This window comes from Limanda limanda, chromosome 21 (assembly GCF_963576545.1).
Source record: "Limanda limanda chromosome 21, fLimLim1.1, whole genome shotgun sequence".
Classification (NCBI taxonomy): Eukaryota; Metazoa; Chordata; class Actinopteri; order Pleuronectiformes; family Pleuronectidae; genus Limanda; species Limanda limanda.
This window is the reverse complement of record NC_083656.1, coordinates 11882113-11906346: the sequence shown is the minus strand read 5'-3', so window position 1 is coordinate 11906346 and position 24234 is coordinate 11882113. Positions and strand designations below refer to the sequence as shown.

General features: G+C 44.5%; 1 protein-coding gene across 1 annotated transcript; it reads left to right on the top strand.

Moving 5' to 3' along the window:
- The first annotated feature begins 389 nt into the window (after positions 1-389).
- On the top strand, positions 390-2117 carry crp1 (C-reactive protein 1). Its single transcript, XM_061095450.1, has 3 exons — positions 390-416; positions 520-583; positions 1507-2117. The coding sequence occupies exons 1-3, from the start codon at positions 390-392 to the stop codon at positions 2115-2117; spliced, it is 702 nt and encodes a 233-aa protein (XP_060951433.1).
- The last annotated feature ends 22117 nt before the right edge of the window (positions 2118-24234 follow it).

Below are 24234 nucleotides of genomic sequence, written 5' to 3'. Positions count from 1 at the left end.
GTCGACAACCGAGTACACAATGTCCCGACACACAATATGGGCCGTGTCTGTCTGTGTTGAATGAAAAGTGTCTCCAGGTTTGTCTATAGTAACCAGGACCAGGGATGAGGTTTCTGGTGAAGTGTTATTTAAAGCTTGATATCAGAAAGAAACATCTCTGCACTTTTCTGTCACGTGACATGTATACACACACACACACGTACTGTAGGTGCAATGTGTCTACATCAGTCACACGCACAGGACAGAGTCACGCAGGCTTCACACACCGGGCCTATTGTCAGAGCAGCCATCGCAGAGCTGTCGTCACTGCCCTGTGCTAGGAGGGAAGAGGACTGTGCACGGAGTGGGACTGAGTGAGCACCGTCGAGCGACAACAAAACAACACAAACATGGTAAGAAAAGATGTTTTTACTCTTGTAACTTTGGACTTCATGTGTTCTTTGATGAGACTGAAGGGTTGTGACCTCGGGGTGGTTGTTGGATAATGGCTGATTCTGGATGTTCTGTGTGTGTTTGCAGAAGTTTGCTGTGGTTTCTCTCTGTGTCTTTGGATTGTCTATCGGTCTCAGCTCAGGAACACAAGGTAAGGAATCAAGAAATAAAGGGTCTTCAGTTTTCTTTCTTTCTTTCTGTTTTCTTTCCTTCCTTCCTTCCTTCCTTCCTTCCTTCCTTCCTTCCTTCCTTCCTTCCTTCCTTCCTTCCTTCCTTCCTTCCTTCCTTCCTTCCCACTTTCTTTATTCTTTATTTTGTTCTGTCTTTCTTTTTATTTCAATTTTCCTTCCTCCCTTCCTCCCTTCTTTTATTTTTTCCTTCCTTTCGTCCTCCAACCCCTCCCTGCTTTCTTTCATTCTTTTTTCTTTCAATTTTCCTTCCTCCCTTCTTGCTTTCATTCTGTCCTTTCCTTTTTTCTCAAATGTTTTCCTTCCTTCCTTCCTTCCTTCCTTCCTTTCTTCCTTCCCGCTTACTTTCATTCTTTATTTTGTCCTGTCTTTCTTATTTCTTTCAATTTTCCTTCCTCCCTTCCTCCCTTCTTTTATTTTTTCCTTCCTTTCTTCCTCCAACCCCTCCCTGCTTTCTTTCATTCTTTATTTCAATCTGTCTTTCTTTGTTCTTTCAATTTTCCTTCCTCCCTTCCTTCCTGCTTTCATTCTGTCCTTTCCTTCTTTCTCAAATGTTTTCCTTCCTTCCTTCCTTCCTTCCTTCCTTCCTTCCTTCCTTCCTTCCTTCCTTCCTTCCTTCCTTCCTTCCTTCCTTCCTTCCTTCCTTCCTTCCTTCCTTCCTTCCTTCCTTCCTTCCTTCCTTCCTTCCTTCCTTCCTTCCTTCCTTCCTTCCTTCCTTCATTACTTCCTTCTTTCTTCCATTTTGTCCTTCCTTCCTTCCTCCATCACAGCTTTCATTCTTTCCTTGCTACCTCCCTCCCTTCCTTCCTTCCTCCCTTCCCTTCTATTTTCTCACACTGCTCAACCTTTGACCTCTTATCCTTTCCTTCTTGTCTTGGTCCTACAGTGGGTCTGAGTGAGAAGGTCCTGGTGTTCCCCTATGAGACGGACTTCAGCTTCGTGGCCCTGCTCCCTCAGAAGGAGATGGGCCTGAGGGCCCTCACCCTCTGCATGCGTGTGGCCACCGAGCTGCCTGACGAGCGGCAGGTCATCCTGTTCGCCTACCGCACGGCCGACTACGACGAGCTCAACGTGTGGCGCGAGAGGGACGGCCGCATCTCCTTCTACATGAGCGGCGATGGCGTCCTGTTCCACCTGCCGCCGCTCACCACCTTCCGCACCAGCCTCTGCCTCACCTGGGAGTCGCGCACAGGCCTCACAGCCTTCTGGGTGGACGGCAAGCGGAGCACCTACCAGGTCTACAAGCCCGGACACACCATCCGGCCACAGGGCACCGTCCTCCTGGGGCAGGACCAGGACAAGCACCTGGGGGGTCTGGAGGCCGTGCAGAGCTTCGTAGGGGAGGTGACCGATCTGAACATGTGGGACTTCGTGCTCTCCAGGAGCATGATCCAGGCCTGGCACTACGGCCACAAGGTGCCCAAGGGGAACGTCTTCGACTGGGCCACCATCGAGTACGAGCTGAACGGGAACGTGATGGTGGTGGATGATGACTGACTCGGGGGGGAGCCGGTCGCAGAGAGGGACGAGGCTTTGCAGACAGGTTCTGGACTGAGGCTGATATGTGGGGTCGTCTTTCTTAGATTCTGTGTCGTTTGACGTTTTTCCTTCAACTGTTCCTTGTTCCTAAATACAGCAGAAAGCGGTGGTGTATGGGACATTATATCATAAATATAACAAAATCGATTTAACGCCTTAATGCAACACTCAAACATTTAGCAGCAGGGGAACTCAGATTATGATCTCTTCTATCGATCCTCTTTTTATTTCAGAGCTTCATCCTTCGATTGAAAGAAAAACCAATGAGAACATGTTGATGTGCCGGATGTATCCATGGGGTGGCAGTCTGCGCCAGTTCAGTCAAACAGAAACTTGTGTCAGACAGAGCTTCATCATGCACGTGCACCCACTGATGTCATGTGGCCACAAATAGCTGATGAGAAAAGCATGTTTAACTGCGACAATTATAATAAATGATAGCGTCAAGAATTTGTAGATAATGTCAATTTAAACATTTGCAAACGTCTAATAAATAAGATTTCAGCTTCTTTTACCACCGATGCTGTTGTGCATCTAACAGAAAATCACTACTGACTTGAGACGACATATTTAAATTATTAATTTGGGTTAAAATTTCTTATATTTTAGCAGAAACAAGCATATTTCGAAAACCTTCCATCAAGCATGAAATATTTGTCAGCGTTTGTTTTTGCAGGTCCTTTGCTCGGTGATATTTATGACATGATAATATGAATGAGACAATAAAAGCAGTGAACTGCAGGATGCGTTATTTCTGCGGCAGACTTAATGATTTAACTGCACCGAGAGACAAACAGCAATTATCATGTTTGAAATCCATTGCCATACAGTTGCCCTTGGTTATGGCGCCCGCTCATGAATTTTCCATGTTTTAACTGATGTAAAAATGCTGTCGGGTCTGAAATAAAATCTTGCCATGTGCATAACTAATAATGTTTGTAATTAAAGAGAACATTTTGTCTTTGAACTCTGGCGGCTTCCTTTTTCACAAAATCGTATTTTTTTCTGACACATTAAAGAAGTAATAATTTGTATGCACATTTCACACAGGGGAGTAATTAGATTAATCTTATTATTCTAATTTAATTGTAGATTTTTTTTAAAGAACAGAAGCTTCCACTCGTCCATCAATCACATTTGTACTGAGAGAGCATGAATTCACTTTGACTTATCCAGCTGTTTGTGCACAACGTCATTTACATTGATTTTGTCAAGTCCGTACAAAAACCTACCCCCTAATTTCTTTCTTTCTTTCTGTCTTCCTTTCTTCCTTCCTTCCTTCTTATTTCTTTCGGTCTTTCTGTTTTCATTCCTTCCTTGCTTCCTTCTTCATTTCTTCCTGCACCGTCCTTCCACTCTTTCTTTCCTTCCTTCCTTCCTTCCTTCCTTCCTTCCTTCCTTCCTTCCTTCCTTCCTTCCTTCCTTCCTTCCTTCCTTCCTTCCTTCCTTCCTTCCTTCCTTCCTTCCTTCCTTCCTTCCTTCCTTCCTTCCTTCCTTCCTTCCTTCCTTCCTTCCTTCCTTCCTTCCTTCCTTCCTTCCTTCCTTCCTTCTTGCCTTTCTTCCTTCCTTCCTTGCTTCCTTGCTTCCTTGCTTCATTTGTCCCTGCTTCCACTCTTTCTCTCATTCTCTCGTTCCTTCCTTCCTTCCTTCCTTCCTTCCTTCCTTCCTTCCTTCCTTCCTTCCTTCCTTCCTTCCTTCCTTCCTTCCTTCCTTCCTTCCTTCCTTCCTTCCTTCCTTCCTTCCTTCCTTCCTTCCTTCCTTCCTTCCTTCCTTCCTTCCTTCCTTCCTTCCTTCCTTCCTTCCTTCCGCCTCCCTGCCTTCTCTCGTTGTTTCTGTCTTCCTTTCGTCCTTCCTTCCCTCTTATTTCTTTCAGTCTTTCTGTTTTCATTCCTTCCTTGCTTCCTTCCTTCATTTCTTCATGCACCCTCCTTCCACTCTTTCCTTCCTTCCTTCCTTCCTTCCTTCCTTCCTTCCTTCCTTCCTTCCTTCCTTCCTTCCTTCCTTCCTTCCTTGCTTTCTTCCTTCATTTCTTCCTGCACCCTGCTTCCACTCTTTCTCTCTTTCTTTCTTTCTTTCCTTCCTTCCTTTCTTCCTTACTTCCCCGTCCCTTCTCTCGTTCTTTCTGTCTTCCTTTCGTCCTTCCTTCCCTCTTATTTCTTTCGGTCTTGATGTTTTCCTTCCTTCCTTCCTTCCTTCCTTCCTTCCTTCCTTCCTTCCTTCCTTCCTTCCTTCCTTCCTTCCTTCCTTCCTTCCTTCCTTCCTTCCTTCCTTCCTTCCTTCCTTCCTTCCTTCCTTCCTTCCTTCCTTCCTTCCTTCCTTCCTTCCTTCCTTCCTTCCTTCCTTCCTTCCTTCCTTCCTTCCTTCCTTCCTTCCTTCCTTCTCCCTGCCTTCTCTCGTTCTTTCTTTCGTCCTTTCGTTCTTCCTTACTTTCTTTCGGTCTTTCTATTTTCCTTCCTTCATTTCTTTCCGTCTTTCTTTCTTTCTTCCTTTCTTCTGTCTCAGTTTTTTTCTCTGTATCACTCCGCTGTAGGTGACCATGAAATAAAGCTACATAATAAAGTGGATGTGTTACATATTACTTGCAGGAGTCCAGTCATATTGCTTCTTTAACAAAGGCCCCTCAGAAGGAGCCCAAGGTCGGATCTTCTCCATCCAAGTGTAACACAGTAACCCTAAGTTCCAGTGTGCCGTCTCTGTTCGTCTCCATGGCTCCGTGCATTCATCCTCCCTGCCCGCACCACCACGCTGACCTCCTTGCAGAGACGAGGGAGGAAGTTTCCAGCAGCATGCAGCCCATGCAGGCTCCCTTGAGGGTGGGAAAGTGCTGTGTTTTCAAAGTGTGTGTGTGTGAGTGTGTGTGTTTATTCTGACCAAATCACCCGTCGGCTCTCTCGCAGCAGCTAAATAAGGAGAAGGCAGGGCCAATGAGTTCTGACTGCGGGTCAGCAGCCAAATGTTCCACCTTCTTGAATGTTGCAATGCATCAATCGCAGTGCCCACTCACTGTGTGGTAACACCTTTGTGGACCATCTGCCCAGGCCTGGCTTCTTAGCCCTCTGGTACACACACACACACACACACACACATACACACACACACACACGGTCTGTTATTTTCTTCTTTTTGCATCTCTGCCCAAAAGGGGTTCAAATATCCTTGCAAACATTTATACAATGAAAGTTTTTAAGTCACTGAGTCCGTTAAGAGTTTCAGTCATTCTAATTCAAAGACCATGAAAAGTTGTGTTTTTCTTAAACATTAATAAAGACTAACTTCCCTTAGGAAGTCAATAGTGGATCTATATATATTGTTATTTCATAAACAGTTGTAATCCCTGATTATTGACTCTTTTTTGCAGACTCTGAGGCCCCACCCTCCTCTGTTTCTGCTCCAGAGAAGATCTTAAGCCCTTAACAGAAGGACACAATCAGTAGCCTCTTAACAGAGTGGATAATTATTCCCTCTGTGTCCCAGTATTGCATGTTTTATCCGACCGAGCAAACACTTGCAGGGCTCCTTGTCTTGCTCGCGGCAAGGGCCGCCAGTGTGTGGGGGGCCTGTGTGGATCTGCATATTGGCCCATGGTGGTTTAGGCTGTCTGAGGTAAGGCGGTGCCACTGACTGCAGCATGTCCGTGCGTGTGGAGCTGGTGAAAACGTTTTCCACCCGAGAGGAGATAGACGGCAAGAGGGAGGCCCGCGTGAGCCGGGCGAGGGGAGACAGAAGGAGGGCCGTTCTGGATTCCTTCGAGCAACTCCAAATAGATTTCCAGGCAAAACATATTTGCATACGCGAGACAGTGCTACGAGCTATCTGACTGAGCTGTGGCATGTGTGCATTGAACAGATGGGTAATTTTTTTAGAGCTTTCTTGCAGAAATTTCAGCCCATTAAAATATGTTCTTGAGCATTACTCAGTCTGCTTTTGTTCATGAAGCTCACAAAGGATCATCGGGGTGAAGTTATACTCTTGTTAATCAGATTTAATGCAAGATCACAGATGAATCAAGAACAATATAGAACATCTTTGTATTTATAAATTTCTGGCAATGAGTTAATTGACAGCTAAGACATGCTTAGACAAGGGAAGAGTGAAGACCTATTTTTTATTATTTCACTGCACATTTCTACAAACAGAAGGATGTCGTACAATATATCATTAGTGATAAAAATAGTTAATTAAAGTGAAACCAAGAGTTAAAATCAGATTAGGGGACACAAACACTTATTACTGCAACATATGTTACACAAGAATAGTTAAAAGTAAAACCGAGGTTAAAATTAGGGCAGAGACCCCCAATAGTCAATGTGAACACAATAGGGACTAAAAGTTAAACCAAAGGTTAAAATCAGATAAGTGAGTCATTGGTGGACTCATTTGAAGTTATGTTTTGAGTTGTGATTTCTAGAAAATCCCAGGAATCTCTAGAAGTTCCCTGTCAGAGGAACAATCTTTTGTTTGCTGTACGTTTTATGGATTTCTTTTGTGGTTTAGGTCTATTTTGTTTATTTCATTTTAATGTTTTTCACTTAGAAATAAATGACACTGTCTTGGACTTTGGGTCATAGACTTAAGTCGGAGAAAGATTATCTAAATTCACTGCATATTTGTGTTATAATACTGAGCCCCTACGACTTTGCCAGCATTACATGAATTGTATAAGTGGTTAGATACACTTTTGAGTGGGCATCAAGACTATAGCGCTATACAAAATACAGAGCATTCCGTCGCCCTGTAAGATTTCTCACTAAGCCACGCATATATTTTCCCACAGTTTAGTTTCCAATAGTTCTCTATGTCTTTTGTAAAAAGTAAAAATTGCACTTAACAGTTAATCATGTTTGGTTTAATTCATCTTTTCTTCATAAATGTTCACCAGCAGCCTATGACCTGGATGTCAGGTTACTCCTTCACCCTACTGTTCTCTCTCTCTCTCTTTCTCTCTCAGAGGCTGTAATCTTCCAGTATGGTCACTCGTCCTGCCCCTCTGGGCTGCATGAAAAATTCACCAGGCCTTCCCATTAGAGTCAGTCTGAATCAGGGAGCAGGCGCTGCAATGGCCGACTCTCACTCAACTCTCAGGGACGCAAATGCTATGTTTTTAAAAAACATATAAATCACAGCAGACGCAGATTTGTTTGCTGCAGGTCAGCTCGAGCACACACACCGTCTGCACTGAACATACATGTGCACACACACACACGAGGGTCTGCAGTCCTGAACTGTTAAAAACAGATGGACTATAACCTTTTCAGTGCGGGCTTTTCACGCTGATGGTGCGAGACCTGACCTTTACTGTGTGGGACAGTGAGAGCGGTTCGAACCTCCAGGCCGGACGACAAACACAGCACTGTCTCTGTCTGATCACACTGTTCTGCAGCTCCTGTGTCAGGAAGAGTAATACTGAAGCACTGTGTGTGTGTGTGTGTGTGTGTGTGTGTGTGTGTGTGTGTGTGTGTGTGTGTGTGTGAGAGAGAGAGAGTGAGTGTGTGTGTGTGTGCAAGCAGGAGTTGGACAGAATAAGAGGGACACTTAGGCACAAACGGAAATTAAAAGTTTGTTGAATTACATTTTATGCTAAACAAATATATTAATTACATGATTAAGACACTGACAGGACATTAGAGAGGCGCTATACAGATTGACCATGTGAAGTCAATGCACCACGGGTAAGATTTGACTGTCTATTAGAACAGGTCTTAAATGTTTTGTCTGAATGCATCTTGCATGGGAAATTGTTTCATTTTCAGAAGCCTTCTTTCACCTTTTTAAAGGGATCGCAATTTTTGTGGGACGTGTAGGCTGGCGTATTTTGGAGGTTTACTTACACGATGGAATCAGTGTCTTGTGGGTTCTCAAAACTTTGATGAGGTGCAATGCAAAAAAACACTGGAGGACCCCAATGGGATTTTATTTAATTCATCATGAGTGTCTTAAATAATGAATTAAGGCAGATAGAGACATTTTCACTGGTTCCATCTGTAATTGAAGATAAACTTCTTTTTCTTTGATTTATATATTTATCCTCTGCTAAGGAGGTTTTTGTCAGTGTTTGAGAGTATGCAGGATTATGCAAAAACTGTCAACTATTTGGAGGGGTGGTACATGATCTAAGAAAGAACCGAATACATCCTGGAGCGTATCCAGATCAGTGGGAAGGATCCAGGAATTTTTTTTCAACTTTCTTTAAAATCGTGTGACATTTCTTCACATTTTTACTGAATAATTCATAGGTTCTTTATGAGACTAAAATCAAGTAAATTTAAGGGACTGATTGATAAGTGTGTGCAATTTTGTGCAGCTTGATTGAATAAGTAAACAATTGGGCCTTGGTGGAGTTGTGTGCTTTACACTAAACTGATTGATCAAAAAGTAATAAATATGTGATATTTAAATGATGATTAAAATAACTGACAATGATTGACACTGAAATGAAAAGAAAAGACCTTCACTGTAACAGCATGCTTTCTATGAGCAGCATATTTCACAGAAGTACCACAGAGCAGCCAGTGCTCCCACATCCACCGCCCCAGTGCTGATCGCTCCTCCACCCCAAAGGAGCGCCGCATCAGAGCGTAAACCGCAGTGAGAGCCTCTGTGGTTGAATGCATTGTGGCTTTTAGCAGCGAATTCCCCTCCGTCGCCTCTGGGCTGGCCTCTCCTGTGAACATATGAGCCGTGCCACAGCGTGTGGTACTGGGAGTTGGTCCAGGGCCTCCTGATTAAATATTACAGCCCCCTAAATGGATGGAGATTAGCCTCTGTGGGAATGTTAGTTAATTTACCCCCCGGCCAGATGTGTGCGTGTATAAGCAAGAGAGCGTGTGTGTGTGTGGGTTGATATGAAAGGAATAGCGGGGAGTAAAGGGGTTGTCGTACATGTGCCCCAGTGTAATGGATTGCATGTTTCCATCAGTAGGTCAGTGGAGGATGTGCTGTGGTTTCAAGGGGTTAAATATTCTGAAGCAGCTCCGACACAGTGGAGTGTAGCTGAGCCGAGAGATTTTCAGTTATAGTCTGTTAAATTTAAAAGTGAGCTAAATGAATAGTGAGATCATTTCTTTTTTTTGTTTGTTTATCAGCAGGAAGACTCAAAAACTACCTAACAGAAGGAACACATAACATTTTGGCGTTAATCTGAAAAAATGTGTTTTTCTAACTTTTTTGAACTTAACGAAATAGACAGGGAATAATTCATAGATCTTAAAGAAAAACAAAGTTACATTTACGCGACTGACATCTTAGAGTGTCTGTAAGTCTTATTGAAAGTCAGGGGACTGTTGGGCCTTGGTGGAATTATGTGCACTCTAATGTGTGCCATTCCACTTTGTGATGACACAATAAACCACGTTATTTAAAGGAGAGCCAACAATTATCCCTCTTTTTTGGGAGGGGGCTGCAGGCTGTGGCTCAGGGGGTAGAGCGGGTCAGCCTCTAACCACAAGGTCACCAAAGTGTCCTTGGGCAAGATACTGAACCCTAAAATTACTCCTGATCCAATGTGTGATAGAGAAAATGCGCTGTGCATAGATACACTGTGGATATGGTTATCAAGACTAGAAAAGTATTTTATAAATCCAGAATTTACTTATTTTTGATATTCTTGATGTCTTTTTGTTAAAGAAATGTCTCTTTTCCCCAAAAGCAGTTTAACGTATTTCACATTGCAGAAACATGTAGTTTATATAGTAAATCATGACGTGAAAAATGAAAGTCAATGTTGAAAGACATAGCATTTAAATGGATTTATGAAGGAATATTCACCTTTATGCAGTCCTCTATCTTTTCTCAGCCACACAAGTCATTCCTTTCATTTATGCTCAACATCTCGACCAGATAGCAGCACACACTCGCCTTTGTAAATGTTTGTGGGTTTAAATTGTCCGATTCAGGGTTGTGTTTAATTTGTCGGACCGAGTTGTGTCCCAGCAACTAAAACGCACAAAAAGATCACAAAATTAAGTTGGAAATTCTTCCTGGCTGCCACGTTTTAGCCAACCTGCTCTGAAATGATCTGACACAAAAATGTCTCTGCTCCACATCCGTCCTGTTTGACTGTAGGTGTTAGTCGCGGTGAAGAAGTGATTTAATTCACACATATGGAATAAATGACCTTTTAATTGCAGGCTGTTTTCTGTGATCTATTATGCCATCTCGACATTCGCTCTGAATTATTGATCGCTTGGTTTTGTAGTTCACCGCGTTTAAAATGCTTTTAAGGACGTGAGTGCGTGTTTTGAGGTCTTTGCATGAAAACCCTGAACTTTATTATTTATAAACACACGTAACCTGTATGGAAAGAGAGGGGTGGGGGTCTATTTAATCACCCATTCCGTTCTTTCACCTGTTTTTTCCCTCTTGTGCGTCTGCTTGCTGGGCCTCGACAGCCTGATAAACATTTGTTTTTCCTCCACAGCAGCGTGCATCAGATGTATCACTCCGAGGCCTCAATTCTCTTTTCCGTTTTCCTCCCATAATGGACGTACACATCCATCAAACACACACCGCACATGTGTGCAGCACCCACAGACAATAGCTGCTCGACGTAAACACACCGCACGTGCACGCACAGGCAGCGAAAACACCATCTCACACATGCACGAACACACACACAAGCACTCTGCGCCACTGGGCAGGGACTAGCCTGAAAGATTGAAAGCAATTAAAACTATCATCTGCAGTGGCTCAGGGCAGGCCCGTGGCTGCGAGGGGGGAGCTGCCACTGTGCATCAGGCTCTCTGTCTCAGCAACGCGCCGAGACATAAGAGGGAGAGTCGCAGCTCTCCCCGAAAAAACACACAGGCACTGCCACGGCTCTCCCCCCCCCACCACCACCACCACCTCCGTAAAGCGCACCCATGTACGCTCGCACAGGGCTTTGTCATACAACTGCCATGACACTTGATCCCGCCGCTGATCTTTCACCTGCTCCGGTGGTTTAAAGCATCTTCTTCAAGATGGAGGCCCAGAAAAGGAAGCGTCCCGCGCCGGTGCAGCTCTCGGTAAAGTTCCACGAGGAGCTGTCTTTAAAACGCTGACAGTATCGAGGAGATTCAGCGCAGGTAGATCACGTAATGGGTTGGCCTGAAGCACGGGGAGCCAACGTGTCTCCAGAGGTGAAGACACACGAACTGCGAAGCCACGAAAAAGTTTAAGTCACGATTGCAATGATATGAAAAGGTTGTGCAAGACGCCTTCGGTGCCTGGATAAATGCTTGTTTTTTTTTAACGTGCATGTCTTAGGCAAAAGAGTCAGAAGAGCCTTGGGTCCTTGTGTTGGCCAACAGAGGAAATAGTTATTGTTCCAGTAAAATACTCGTGTGGTTTGGGATGTTTCATGCACAGAGACACACACCTCATCAGTCTGATCTCATTAAGTGCGAGTGCAGTAACTCCGAGCTGTTTGGGCCAAACTTCAGCAGTTTACCTGCGTTCAGATCCCTGGGAATGGTGGCTGTCTGCCTCTGTCGGGACTGGCCCTTAACAAGTCTCCTCAGGACAACCACACCACCATTATCATCCACTGCTACTCTTTCTCTCTCTCTCTCTCTCGCTCTCTTTCTCCTTCCCTCAGTCTCCGATCAGCTCTCAACCTGTCACTCTCACTTAGCGTCGACATTAGCACCGGTGGTTTCCTCTTCCTGGTTCTCCTCACTCCTCCCCGCCACCATCTCCCCTCGGTGCGTTTGAATACATATCTCCGATATTCTGCCCCTACTTAATTTGACAGGCCCCTGTTTTGTCAGTCTGACAGGCCCATAGCGAGACACTAATAGGCCACGGAGACCACCAGCAAAGGCACCAGCCAGGGAGGCCCCTGCGGTGCCAGTCCCCATCACCCTCCATGTCTCTCGGGGCGATCCGGGCAAGAGAGAGGGGGTCAAGGGTGGGTGGTCAGGCATCGGTGCTGTCACACCAGGCCACAGCAGACTGGACCAGGCCTCAGCGCTGACACCCATCACTGCGCTTCTGCAACAGACACACACACACACCAAACTCTCAAACACACAAAAACACACACACACTAAAGAGGGTAAAAAGAGCAGCCAGTGGGGGTATCCAAGGATCTAATGACTGTGCCTGCCACTCACAGCCGTCGTCTCAGAGATGGCTGCTGAGCGAGGGAATTAACTCCACGCTGTTTGTTTGGTGATGGACCCACTGTGCAGCAGCTGGGATGGAGATGTGTGTGCAGAGATATCTGTGTGTGTGTGTGTGTGTGTGTGTGTGTGTGTGTGTGTGTGTGTGTGTGTGTGTGTGTGTGTGTGTGTCTCCCTTTAGGCCACCTGTCTGACCGATTGTGACCTGCTAAACTCTGATCATGGTTAATTGGTGGCCGGTGGTGCTGAGGAAGGAGGAGGAATCAAATCTGAGACGGTGCCCATTGTTCTTTTGTTTGCTTTCCAGACAGGTGGAGGATGAATCACGACACTGAGGTGACCACTTGCTCATGACCTCATTTTTCAACTCTACGGATATTTATCAAACTCATATACACATTTTGTACTTTTCTTAGCACTGCTAGCTGGTTGGCTACAGTGAGGTCAAGGCTTAGCTGTCATTTTTTTTTATCCTCCAGTCCTCGGTCCAGTCTAAAAAAGGTTTGTGAACATCACATGAAATGCCATGAAACTCTGTACAAACACTGATGTTCCCTGAAGATGAGGGGAATCCCTGACAGGGACGTGCACACACATTTAAGGGGGGCAGGGCCTCAAGTTAGATTAGGGGCTGCTGTCATAAGAACTAATAAAAAACAGTTTTGAAAAAAGTTTAATTAATACAGTAGCAAATCTCTTAGTGATCAATTTATTTTATTACCCCTACACCCACGTAAATATTCAATTCCCAAAAGATTTCTATTAAATTCTCAATTCAGAGTATGATCTTCTTTAGTATTCACTGTCCCTTCATCACAAGAACAGACAACAACAACTGATGGCACCAGGTGGGGGGCACATCGTGAATTTCATTGCAATATTCCAGAAAAACAATTTTTTTAAATATCATTAACTGAGAAATACATTAGTTATTAGCATAAAAATTCATGAAGAATTTTCAGAAATATTCCTGGAAAACATTTGAAAAAATTTCAGAGAATATACTAGAAAGATTACCAGAAGATCAATATCAAAAATTACAATAAATGTATAAACAAATTTAAAAAAAAGAATCCCCAAAATAAAAAAAAAAATCCTAGAAATGTTTAGTACATTTTTACAAATTTCATTGGAAACCCATTTCAGGAATTTATTCGAATTTTGGGTGGTTCAGAATTTTTCCAGTAATTTTAAGAGTTTTTTTTTCACTTGAGGCCCTGTCCCCCCATTGTGTTTGTGCCTGTTCCTGCCAGGCTATAGACTTTTTGGTCTTGTTTAAGCTGCTGGAACGTGACCTTTTTTTTAAATTTTGCACTAAAACTCTGAAACTTTGAGCCTTTCATTGATCTCAAAGCTCGGTGTTCTCAGGACACATCAGAAACCAAGTGCTTGCAAAATTAAAACATGAACTTCTACAAATCCATATAAATCCTGGCATAACTGCCATAGCGACGATCATCTTAAATAATTTCAAGACTGGTAAGTGGTGAGATTGTGTTCTCATCGAGAAACATTATAAATTCTACAACATTACTACCGAAATTAAAAAAATTAAATGTCACTTTTGCTGAATTTTAAATGTTCTGTGGTTTTCGGTTAAATGTGGCGTCAATGGCATAAAGAAAAAGACGTCCTGCAGGATTTTGTCAGTCAGTTAAGATCATCCTACATTTCTTCTTCTCTTTGACTGTTGGCAGGCTACAGTGAAAAAGGGAGAGAAAGAAAGAGAGAAGGACAGAAAGAGAGAGATCCCGAGATGCAGAAGACGTCAGTGATGTGATGAGAGGGGGTCGGTCGCAGCGGTGGGTTAGGGGGGGGGACTCCCGGGGTCTTCCGTGTAGTGAATTATTAAGGTTTACTAATACTTCATAAATCCCCTCTTTGTCCTGTCCATTACCGTCCTGTCACATCCTCTCGCCACCGCAAGACTGACTCACTTGCTTCACCCAGATGACAGAAGTTAAACTGTCTTCCAGAGGAGGTGGAGGAGGTGGTGGGTGGCTGAGGGTTGGTGGGTGGAGGTGAAGGGAGGGAGGGGACGAGGAGAGGAGCAGGCCCTGGGGCCCTGGATGGCTTGGGTGAGGGTAAGCGTCAGTTCATGTTTGCTTGTGTGTGTGTGTGTGTGTGTGTGTGTGTGTGTGTGTGTGTGTGTGTGTGTGTGTCTGTGTGTGCTGTATGTGTGTGTGTGTTTCTGCTTGTGTTTGTGTGAAATCTTGTGTATTTTCCTTCTAATACTAAGTAAACTGTACATGTTTACACGTGCACTTTAAGACGGTGAGTGAGTGGATCTAAAGAAAAAGTCAGTGAGGATCATTTCACAGATTCGTGCTTCCTCATTAACTCCCAACGCATCCACACCACCAGCTCGCTCCCTGTCCTCCCCGTCCCCTCCTCCATCTCTCCTCCTCCTCCTCCATCTCTCCTCCTCCTCCCAAAACAGCAAACCTTGCCTCAGTGCGTGCCTGGCGGACTATCTCCGCGGTCTCGACAGCCGAGCTGGTCGTTGCCCCGAGCGCTGAGGAGCTGTCGCCTCTCGTTAGTGTCGCTGTGGCGACCCAGAGTCCTGCCTGCCTGCTCCTTGATTAGAGAGTGAGGTGGATGGAGTGTGTGTGGCTGCGTCTACATCAGTGTGTGTGTGTGTGTGTGTGTGTGTGTGTGTGTGTGTGTGTGTGTGTGTGTGTGTGTGTGTGTGTGTGTGTGTGTGTGTGTGTGTGTTTAGTTCTGTACTCACCCTCCCTCCTGCCCGCAGAGCTGCTTTTAAAGATCAGTGATTTGGTCAATTGGCCTGGCAACTCCAATCCCACGGAAGGTCATTGATGACTCAATGGACCAGTCACTGAGGCAGGCTGTCATGTCACTCTGCGTGTTCATGTGTGTGTGTGTGTGTGTGTTTGTGTGTAGTTTGTGTGTGTGTTACCAAGCCCCTGACAAAATCAATGAGGACAAAATCTATAAAGATGTGATCAGGATGTCCAAATTCCAAATGATCACCCAGGCTTGTTCTAATCCAAAACTCACACTTGAATTGTTACGCTAGTGTTATTATGAGATCGGGTGAACTCATGGATCACTTGCAGGTTTACATACAGCAGTCGGCTGTGGAACAACATGTGAACCACTCAGATATAACATGATATTTTTGTTTGCTTTATTTGTCCCTATGCTGTTTTTAGTGACGGAGCTCTTCTTTCTTTTCCTTCTTTTCTGTTGCAGTACCTTGGATTATACTGATGAATGGTTTATTGCCCTTTGAAGCACTTGTAACCACATTTGAATGAAATGCTGCCTAACATGGCGTGTCCTGATCATAAGCTGTGTGTCAGTTCAGGGACTGCATCTTTCGGAGGATGTAGTTTACCTGGCCCACGAAGACCACAGAAGGCCGAACCCAAATAAGATGGCTGGTCAATAAAGGCCTTCAGTGATTGGCATCACCAGCTCATCCTGCCCTTATTGCTGATGGCTTTTTTAACAGGTGTCTTGTCGCTTGCCAGTGTCGTTTCCTCTTTGAAAACTGATTCGTCACTGAAGCGCAATAAATCAAATCATAAATAAATCAAAAAAAAGGAAGGAAGCATTTTGAGGAGTCTTCAAAATGGGTCAGTCTGTGATGCATTTGGTATTGCAATGCAGCCTTCAAAGGATGCAGCCCATGGTTCACAGATACAGAGTGTAGCCATGAAGATGGATGACATGACTGTTCCCAAGGGTTAGGGTTAGGGTTAGGATTGAGTTAGGGTTAGGGTTAGGGGGTTAGGCTTGATAGGAAAGCTGCTATCATGCGCACTTGGAGCCAGAGTCTACGCATTAACTCAATTAACCAATTGTGAGTCATTTCACCTTGTATTTAGAGCATACAATACCAAATAAAAACTAACCTTAAAGGGGAAATTTGTTCAAGATGCCTTGACTTCACTTAGGGTTAACCCCTAACCCTAACCCTAACCCCTAACCCCCAAAAAGCCATGCTCTATAATGCTTTGTGTTCCATTTCCTGCACTAGAAATTAGAAAGGTGTGTGTGTGTGTTTGATTCTGATAAAACAATGCTTTGCCTGCCGACTCTTCCTGTAACACTAAAGCTGTGATGGATGGTGACTGACCTTGTGAACAACTTTGGACCGGCAACTGTCTGCCTGTCTGTTGCAGGATCACCAGGTCAGTGAGTCGCAAGACCCTGAGGGAGCCATAAATACTGTGTGTTATTTCACTTCCTATATGCCCTGCCCTGGGCACAGCTGTCCATCTCTGGACAATTTCTCTGCCCAAAGGGAGGACTGACTGACTGACTCCACGGACCTTGTACATGACCTGCCCATCTGTCTGGGCCTGTCTTTCATTCACCCCCTGGAAAACAGAACCAGACAACTTAGTTCATTTTGGTTTAAAAATACAGACTGGATGGTTGAGGTTTGATGTGAGATAGAGAAAGTAATGGTTCCCTTCACAGATCAATATTATTTGTCCCAAAAAATCCAAATAAGTTACAATATAACATTTAATAACACATATACATATACATTTTTCTACTTGAATTTTCATCCATTTAGGGTTAGGGTTAGGGTTAGGTACAGTGTCGCTGCATGGCAATGTTGGTTGCAGCTTGGTCGGCCCACCAGTTTTCCCAGACAGCATTGACTGTATATAAAGATGGACGACACATCTCCACTTCCTCCTATTGTACAACAATTAAGCTTACATATCCCACATAATGGTATTGAAGTCATTTGAAAAAGGCATCAGTGCAGTAGTGATCAAAGTGTGGAGCCACAAAACTGAGGTCCAGCCAATGAATGCTCTAAAACCAATCGCGAGTCGGGGTCAACTGTCGAATAATGAGGATTATATAGCATTTATATAGCATCAAATAACTAATTCAAACCACACTTAGAAATATGAGCAATTGACTCGACTGTCCCATCCACTAACACGGAGGAGATGGTAATCTAAGTTCTAAAATAAACCTTACTGTTTAGTGGGTTGCGTTATACTTTCACTTTGGTTGGTTTAAAAATGCTAATCTTCTTGCAAAGACTGTCAAGTTTGAAAAACCCTGGACTACATTCATGACAATATTTGTTTAATGTCCAAAGCCACTGTAATTTTAAGAACTTGCATGTGTCTACAGCTTAGTTTAAGGCATTGTTACCTTCCTAATTATCGTAGATCAGACTCAAAAATGCTTTATTGATCCCGGATGATATTTGATAAAGGATAAGTTACAGGGCTGAAACACATGAGATTAAAATGAGGGGAAGATCAGAGATTCCGTCCATTAAAAAAAAGCACACGTGCAGGAATGTGATTGGACACGGACTTTAGACTCAGGCACAATTCCATCTCCACACTTTTCCAAATCTTGCTACAAAGTCTCTTCACCAACACAGAAAGATATGAGCCGTTCTCCATCGGCCTTCCTCTGTGTATCACAGCTCCACATCATGGAAGGAGAGAGGACGAGAGTCTGCAAGCAGCAGTGAGAACAACAGCCAGCGAGAGGGAAACGACTTCCCTCTAGCTATGGCTTCCCAACTTGTTTATTTGCTAACTGGGTGGGGGGTGGGGGGTGAGGGCGAACATATGGTTTGCTAAAACATGGACTTGTAGTTGGGAGGCCGAGGCACCCCGAGGGATGGAGCTGACGGGCTTTGGTCCCTGTCTCCCTCGATTCCTCCCGCATGGGCAGCCAGAGCTGAACAGCCGTCCTCCAGGAGTTAGCAGCCTCTCACTCCCGCTCTCTCTCTCTCTCTCTCTCTCTCTTCCTGCTGCCACCTACACCCAGTCAAAGCCAGAGATGGTGAGGAGGGGGGGGGGAGTGAGGGTCCCCACCGGCTTTGGGGTGTACATGGGGGCTGGGGGCTGGGGGGGGGGCCTTGCTGCAGCTGGGGAAACTGACTGACACCATCCTCTGTTCCCTCGTCCCTAGAGTGAGTGGTGCTGCTCTGAGCCCTGTTGCTGAGGGAATAAAAGCCCAGATCCCAGCAAACATGCTGGTCCATGAGGTCCCGACACATATGGACGTTCGCCGTGCGTCCCGCTCCGGACCCGTGTGACACGTAACCGATACTTTGCACTTTGGGAATTTGTCTGAACTCAACGTGAAGAAGATGAGGAAGGGAGGTCGGACGCAGCTTTGGGTTTTTAGGAGGGTTGTCAATGACCTACCAGCTACTGCAGCTATCGTATACAGATCACTGCACTGCGACACACACACACACACACACACACACACACACACACACACACACACACACACACACACACACACACACACACACACACACACACACACACACACACACCCTCGAGGTCTATGTGTTTACGGACACACTCACTCACTCACTCACTGGGATCAAGGCGCTAATGCACACACATGGTCTCACACACCCTGCATTGATGAGCAAACATATGCACACACTCACAGACGCTCCCTGTGGGTCAGTGACTTAATATGCACATACTTACACACACACACACTGGGTCAGTTGTTGATAGACTCGCACACGCACACGCACGCACACGCCCCGCAGGTCAGCGGCGTGATGGACAGCAGGCCTGATGTGCTCTGACAGAATCGGCTGCTTCCTTTCATTTCCACTTGCGTTTCCCCCCCCCGTCAGGTGACACCCACAGGTGCCCTGCATGGTGAGAGAGCGAGCCCACCTCCTGTGGGTGTGTCTGGGGGGCAGCTGGTGAAAAACCGGGGGGGTCGCAGACAGAGAGGATGAGCGGGATAAAAAAAGCTGGGTGACCGAGGCACCAGCTGCTTCCTGTCAGCGATCCCAGGGCCCGGGCGTGGGTGTGAACTCCACCTCTCGTCACACTGGCAGGATGTGTGAGTGATAAGCAGTGCATGTGAGGCATCAGCCGCATCCCATTCCGAGCGAATGCCTCCGACAGACACACGGCAACGAACCCCTCTCACCTACTGCTTCTGCCTCGGAGACGCAGCCGCATCGGATGTTTGGACGTCGGAGAAGGGCGGAGATATCTCCAGAGAAAACCCCGGAGAGACATACGTCCAGTCACGGCTGAACGTTGACATCTGCCCTTTTCAGATATCAAGGCAGCTCACTTTGAAGGCTGCATTTTCACCTTGGAAAACAGCCAGTGTCTGTCCAGCCCTCGTCTCTATAATTGTGTGAGTGTGTTCATTGAAGTGTGAAGCCTGGAAATGTCTCACTGTGTGCTCCCAGCACTGGTCCCTGACATATACTACGGGGACAGTTCACCTCTGCAAAGGAGGCACTTGGCTGAGTAGTCAGGACTTTTGGATGAAGAGAAGAAGTCTGACATAGCTTTAAAGACAACAATAAACATTTAAAGAAATTCTTCGTCAATTTCGGTAACACGAACGATGAGAAGATTGATGCAAGTTGTGAATCTGATGCTTCAGTGAGCAGGAGTCTGGCTGCACCTCAAAGCTCACATGTGGGGCACTACATGTGTGGGACAATTTCTTCAGTGAGTTTGTGTAGTCATGAGGATGCCAGCCAACCAGCAGAGACTCACTGTGTTCATTCAGATACCAAGTACCCATCAATATCTGACCTCTTGTGAGACAGTGTAGTTCTAGGGAATAAAGAATTGGGGAACCAGGGAAGATCAACTTTTCTTTCAATCTCTGGCAAAAGTTCCTTTCTGGAGTGGAGTGGAGTGGTAGGAGTTGTGTTGCCTCTGGAAATGATATAACCAGGATCAGCCTGGCTTCACCAATTGGCACATGAACAACACACCAATGTCTCCAGTGTGTCTTTTATGTGCATTTTCTGCTCTTTACTTTTCGGAATATGCAGAATCTGTTGGCGAGGGACGAAATTTTGGGGCCAGAAGCCGTCTGGTTTCTGTTTCCGACTGGACCAATCAAGTTTGAGCAGGCCTTATGCTTTATCTGATGTTATATGCAGACAACTGTTGTCGTCTGGAACTAAAACACCTATAAATAGTACTGTTTATGTTTTGTGGGGAGCAACATTCTACTAGTCAGGCTGTAAAATGTGAACGGCGAACGCATGAAAGAGTCTTGGCCTAGATTGGCCTAGATTTTTATTTTTTTCGGTGTAGATAGTGGAGACTATCTACACCAAAAAAAATAAAAATATTTGCCTTTGACCCCAGAGTCTAATTTGTCATCAGACGATGGCCGACGGGCTCGTAGATTACTATAACCCTAACCACGAAGGTGTTAAAGGACCTGTGACTATAAACCATTAAATTAAAATGCATAGACATGACATGCGTGATGTGGCTATTTAAACATAATCCCACCATAACACAAAACTGCGATTAGCTGTCGCCTGGAAGTAACTCGAAGATATTTGCGTTAAGTTAAGTTAAAAGTTTCTCAACTTTCTCAACAAGCCTTCTCTCATTCACTTCAGCTCTCATCGCTGTTATTATCCCTGATTTTTGCAATTGTAGTTGTGTTTGTCACACACACACACATACGTTGGGCATCACTAACGCCTTAACAAATTAAGGACAAATTTAATCGTTCAAATTTGAGAGACGTCCAACGGCTCCGAGCTTCACCTGTCCTGCTGAAGTGTCCTTGAGCGTAAATACTGCAGCTCCACTTTGCTCCGGGACTCCTCGAGTGCCTTGAAGGGAAAGCCAAAAAAAACCCTCAATTAAACGGAGCACATGCAGTGTATGGAAAGTATATTCCTGCAACAATGACGTAAGACACTCATTAGCAGGTTAAAGACTATTAGGAATATTGGGATAATCTGAAAACATACTGGGTGCTGAAGAAAAAAACCAAAGGAAGTCACCAGAGGCGTGGGCTTGTGCCGTCACCGGGGCTGTGTGCTGGCGGAGGCTGCTGCTGGAGCCGGGCTCCTTTGAAATCGAGGGGGGGAGAGAGGGGAGGAGGAGGGGTGTGGTGAATAATTGATAGTGGCTGAGAGCGATATGAGTTTAGTTAATGTGCCCAGCAGCGCCGGCTAAGAGAGGAGCTGTTAGCGATTCCACCTCAGGCCTAAAAGTCAGGCGGTGGAAAGGGCCTGGGCTAGAGGTCACCACTGAGTCATCTATCTTCCTATATGTACAACTCTCTGCTACATACAGCACAACTTCTTCGGTGGTTAATGCATATATGTGTGTGTTGAAAAATGTCTCTTAATGTGCATGGGTTTGTCCGTGTGTCAATGTGTGTGTGTGTGTGTGTGTTTGGAGGCATGTGCACAGCTGGATCTCCCTGGTAGCAGTGTTGTTTCCGCCCTCAGGTTCCTTCCTCTGAGTGGTAATAGAGTGCTCCTGTCAGCCTCCCCAGATGCCGCTCCATAAGGACCCGCAACTCCCTCAACTCGCCAGGAGAGTTGTGCGTTCACACGACGAGACTCTGCCGCTTCAAATGTGTTACTTTTCCCCGTGAACTAACAGACGTGTGCCCGCTGATATGTGTTCGCTTGTCCCCATTTGTTTGTTTGTTTGCTGGTTGATTTGTGTGTGTGTGTCAGCAGGATTACGCACACACTCCCGAACAGATTTCCATGGAACTTGGTGGAAGTATGTGAAAGTGTCAGGGGGGTGGATCCAGGAATTTATTTCTTAAGCATTGCGAGATAGGACCTTTTTTTAAAACATTTTCATTGAGAGGATAATCCGTGAATTGCATTATGGGAGGTGTAGCATTTAATATTTGAATATCTGCATCTGTTGCATTTTTAAATTCTTTTTAAGGATCTGATACCTTAGATTTATAGAAGTGCAATGCAAAATCACTGGAGTAAATTGATAAGCTGATATAATTTATATGATTAATAATCAACATCATTTATTATTTATTATCTGGATCCATCTGAATTTTGAAGATTAACTTCTTTTTTGGTGTTTTATATCATTACCTCCACCAAGGAGGTTATTGACTCTCTTCAATTTCCATTGTGCATTATATTATATATTGTGTAAGAATCACACAATGTCAAAATCAAAAATAGTGATTTTGAGTTTACTTTGTTCGGATCACACTACAGACCCTTACCTGGTCTCATGTTAAATATTTAAAATACAGTGATCACTCAATAGCTATGCGGATGTAATGTAATGCAATTTGATTCAGGGGAAACATCACATATTACTCTACTTATTTTGTATTTAAAAAACTTAATATTACCAGTGGATCTGAAAAGATATTTTATACGAAACGTCCCTTATATTATATATTTTCTTTTTCCAGTGCTCCACTGTAGTTACTAGATATCATATTATAAAATGTAAACAAAAATCTCAAGGATGACATTTGAATCATCAAATATGGCAAATAACTAGAAATCTAGAATTTAGAATTTGCAATCAAGAAATTATACAAACATATTTCACACTTTCTGATTTTTAATCTGTGCATTTTGGATATCTTGTCATTTAAAACCCAATTGAAAAACAGTTGGATTTAAAGATGTGTCATTTTCAAAACCCCCAATCTTTTGTCAAACCAGAAAGGACAAAGAGGATGAAGGAGGTGTCAGCGCTGAAGTTGGTCAACACTTAACACATTTACACTTAACAGAGCAAACTGACACGTCTGAGTCCCAAGTGTCTCTGCAGTTGGAGAGAAAAACAGCCTCTTACTCCCTGGGAAAAAACTGACAACATCTCCCATGTGCCTTCGCTTTCAGAAGAAGAGGATCCTTCTCCTCCTCCTCCTCCTCTTCTCGCTCCTCCATGTCACAGTGCGCTCCTGTCGTTCCTCCTGATTTACCAGACATCCTCTTTCCCCTGCTGTCACATTTGGTACAGATGGTTAGGCTCTATGGAGTGGCCTGTCAGTCCCCATTCGGCCGCCTCCGTGTGACAGGGGGCCTGATGGTTCGTGAAGGGCCCCCGACTTCCCCCAGCACACGGACCCTTCTCTAAAGGGGGGGCACGCATGCGCACTCCCCACCGCGCCACAGGAGAGAAATGAAGAAGGAGTCGGAGTTCACCCAAAGCCCGCCATGGGCTAGGAAAGCCAGAGATGGAAGGAGGACAGAGGGAAGAGATTGACAGGTGGAGGTTTGATATGGGAGGAGACGGAGGAAGAGGAGGAGATGAGGAGTAGGTGGGAGAGAAAGAGTTAAAAAGAAAGTGAGTCTGAACTGTCAGTCATGGCCTGTGGATGTGGTCTTTTTAATCCATTCAGTGCCCTTTACCATTAATCACTTCCATCAGAGAGACGTTGATCCAGATACCCCCCCCCCCCCCCCCCTCTCACCCCAAACACACTTCAGCACCCCGGCTGTTGTTGTGGACACAGGTGAAGTTAGGCTGAGATCTCCCAGCCGTCCCCAAACACACCTCTATACCTGCACCATGCTGAGTCACACACACACTGGCAGACAAAAATGTGGCAACAAATTCCAGTTTTTCTAATACTGTTACCAAACAAGCAAAATCATCCAACTCAATAACTGAAATATTGATTGAAATCAGGAGGTTTAAAAATCAATGATGAGCAGGATTATGAATTTGAGGAGACAGGTTTTCGGTGTGTGAAGGATTTTAAAACTTGGAACAAACAATATCCAACACTAATCAGCTATATTATAAAATTGTTGTAAATCTGTGTGGTGTATATTATAGGACCTTAACTCTATCCCAACGATGCTCTATAATATTTTCTAATGTGCCATAAATGTAAATTACAACGACAGAGGAGAGAAGAGCAAACTGTGAATTAATCGGATAATGATGATCTTCTTCTTGAGAATTATTTAAATACTTTATTTACTTCTACCACTCGCTGCTGGAAATCGTACTGTTATATTATGAAATATTTGATCTTTGTCAAGTGAAAGTTGATTGAAAATATGAAATCATGAATAACATTTTAGATGTTTCTTTTTGTTTTTCCTCTCCTGTTTTTGTTCTTCTTGTTTTCCTTTTTCTTGTTTTTTTTTGTCTGGTTCTTCTTTTTCTTTAATGAAAGATTTTTAAGAGAGAAAAAGAGAGAAACTCCAGTTTCATCTACTCCTCACCTGGATACTATTTAATGCC

Excerpts from the sequence above, each read along its gene's own strand:
- crp1 (XM_061095450.1), top strand. The coding sequence starts at position 390 with ATGGTAAGAAAAGATGTTTTTACTCTT. Across the intron at positions 417-519 it reads GAAAAGATGTTTTTACTCTT|AAGTTTGCTGTGGTTTCTCT; the intron begins GTAACTTTGGAC and ends GTGTGTTTGCAG. Across the intron at positions 584-1,506 it reads TCTCAGCTCAGGAACACAAG|TGGGTCTGAGTGAGAAGGTC; the intron begins GTAAGGAATCAA and ends TTGGTCCTACAG.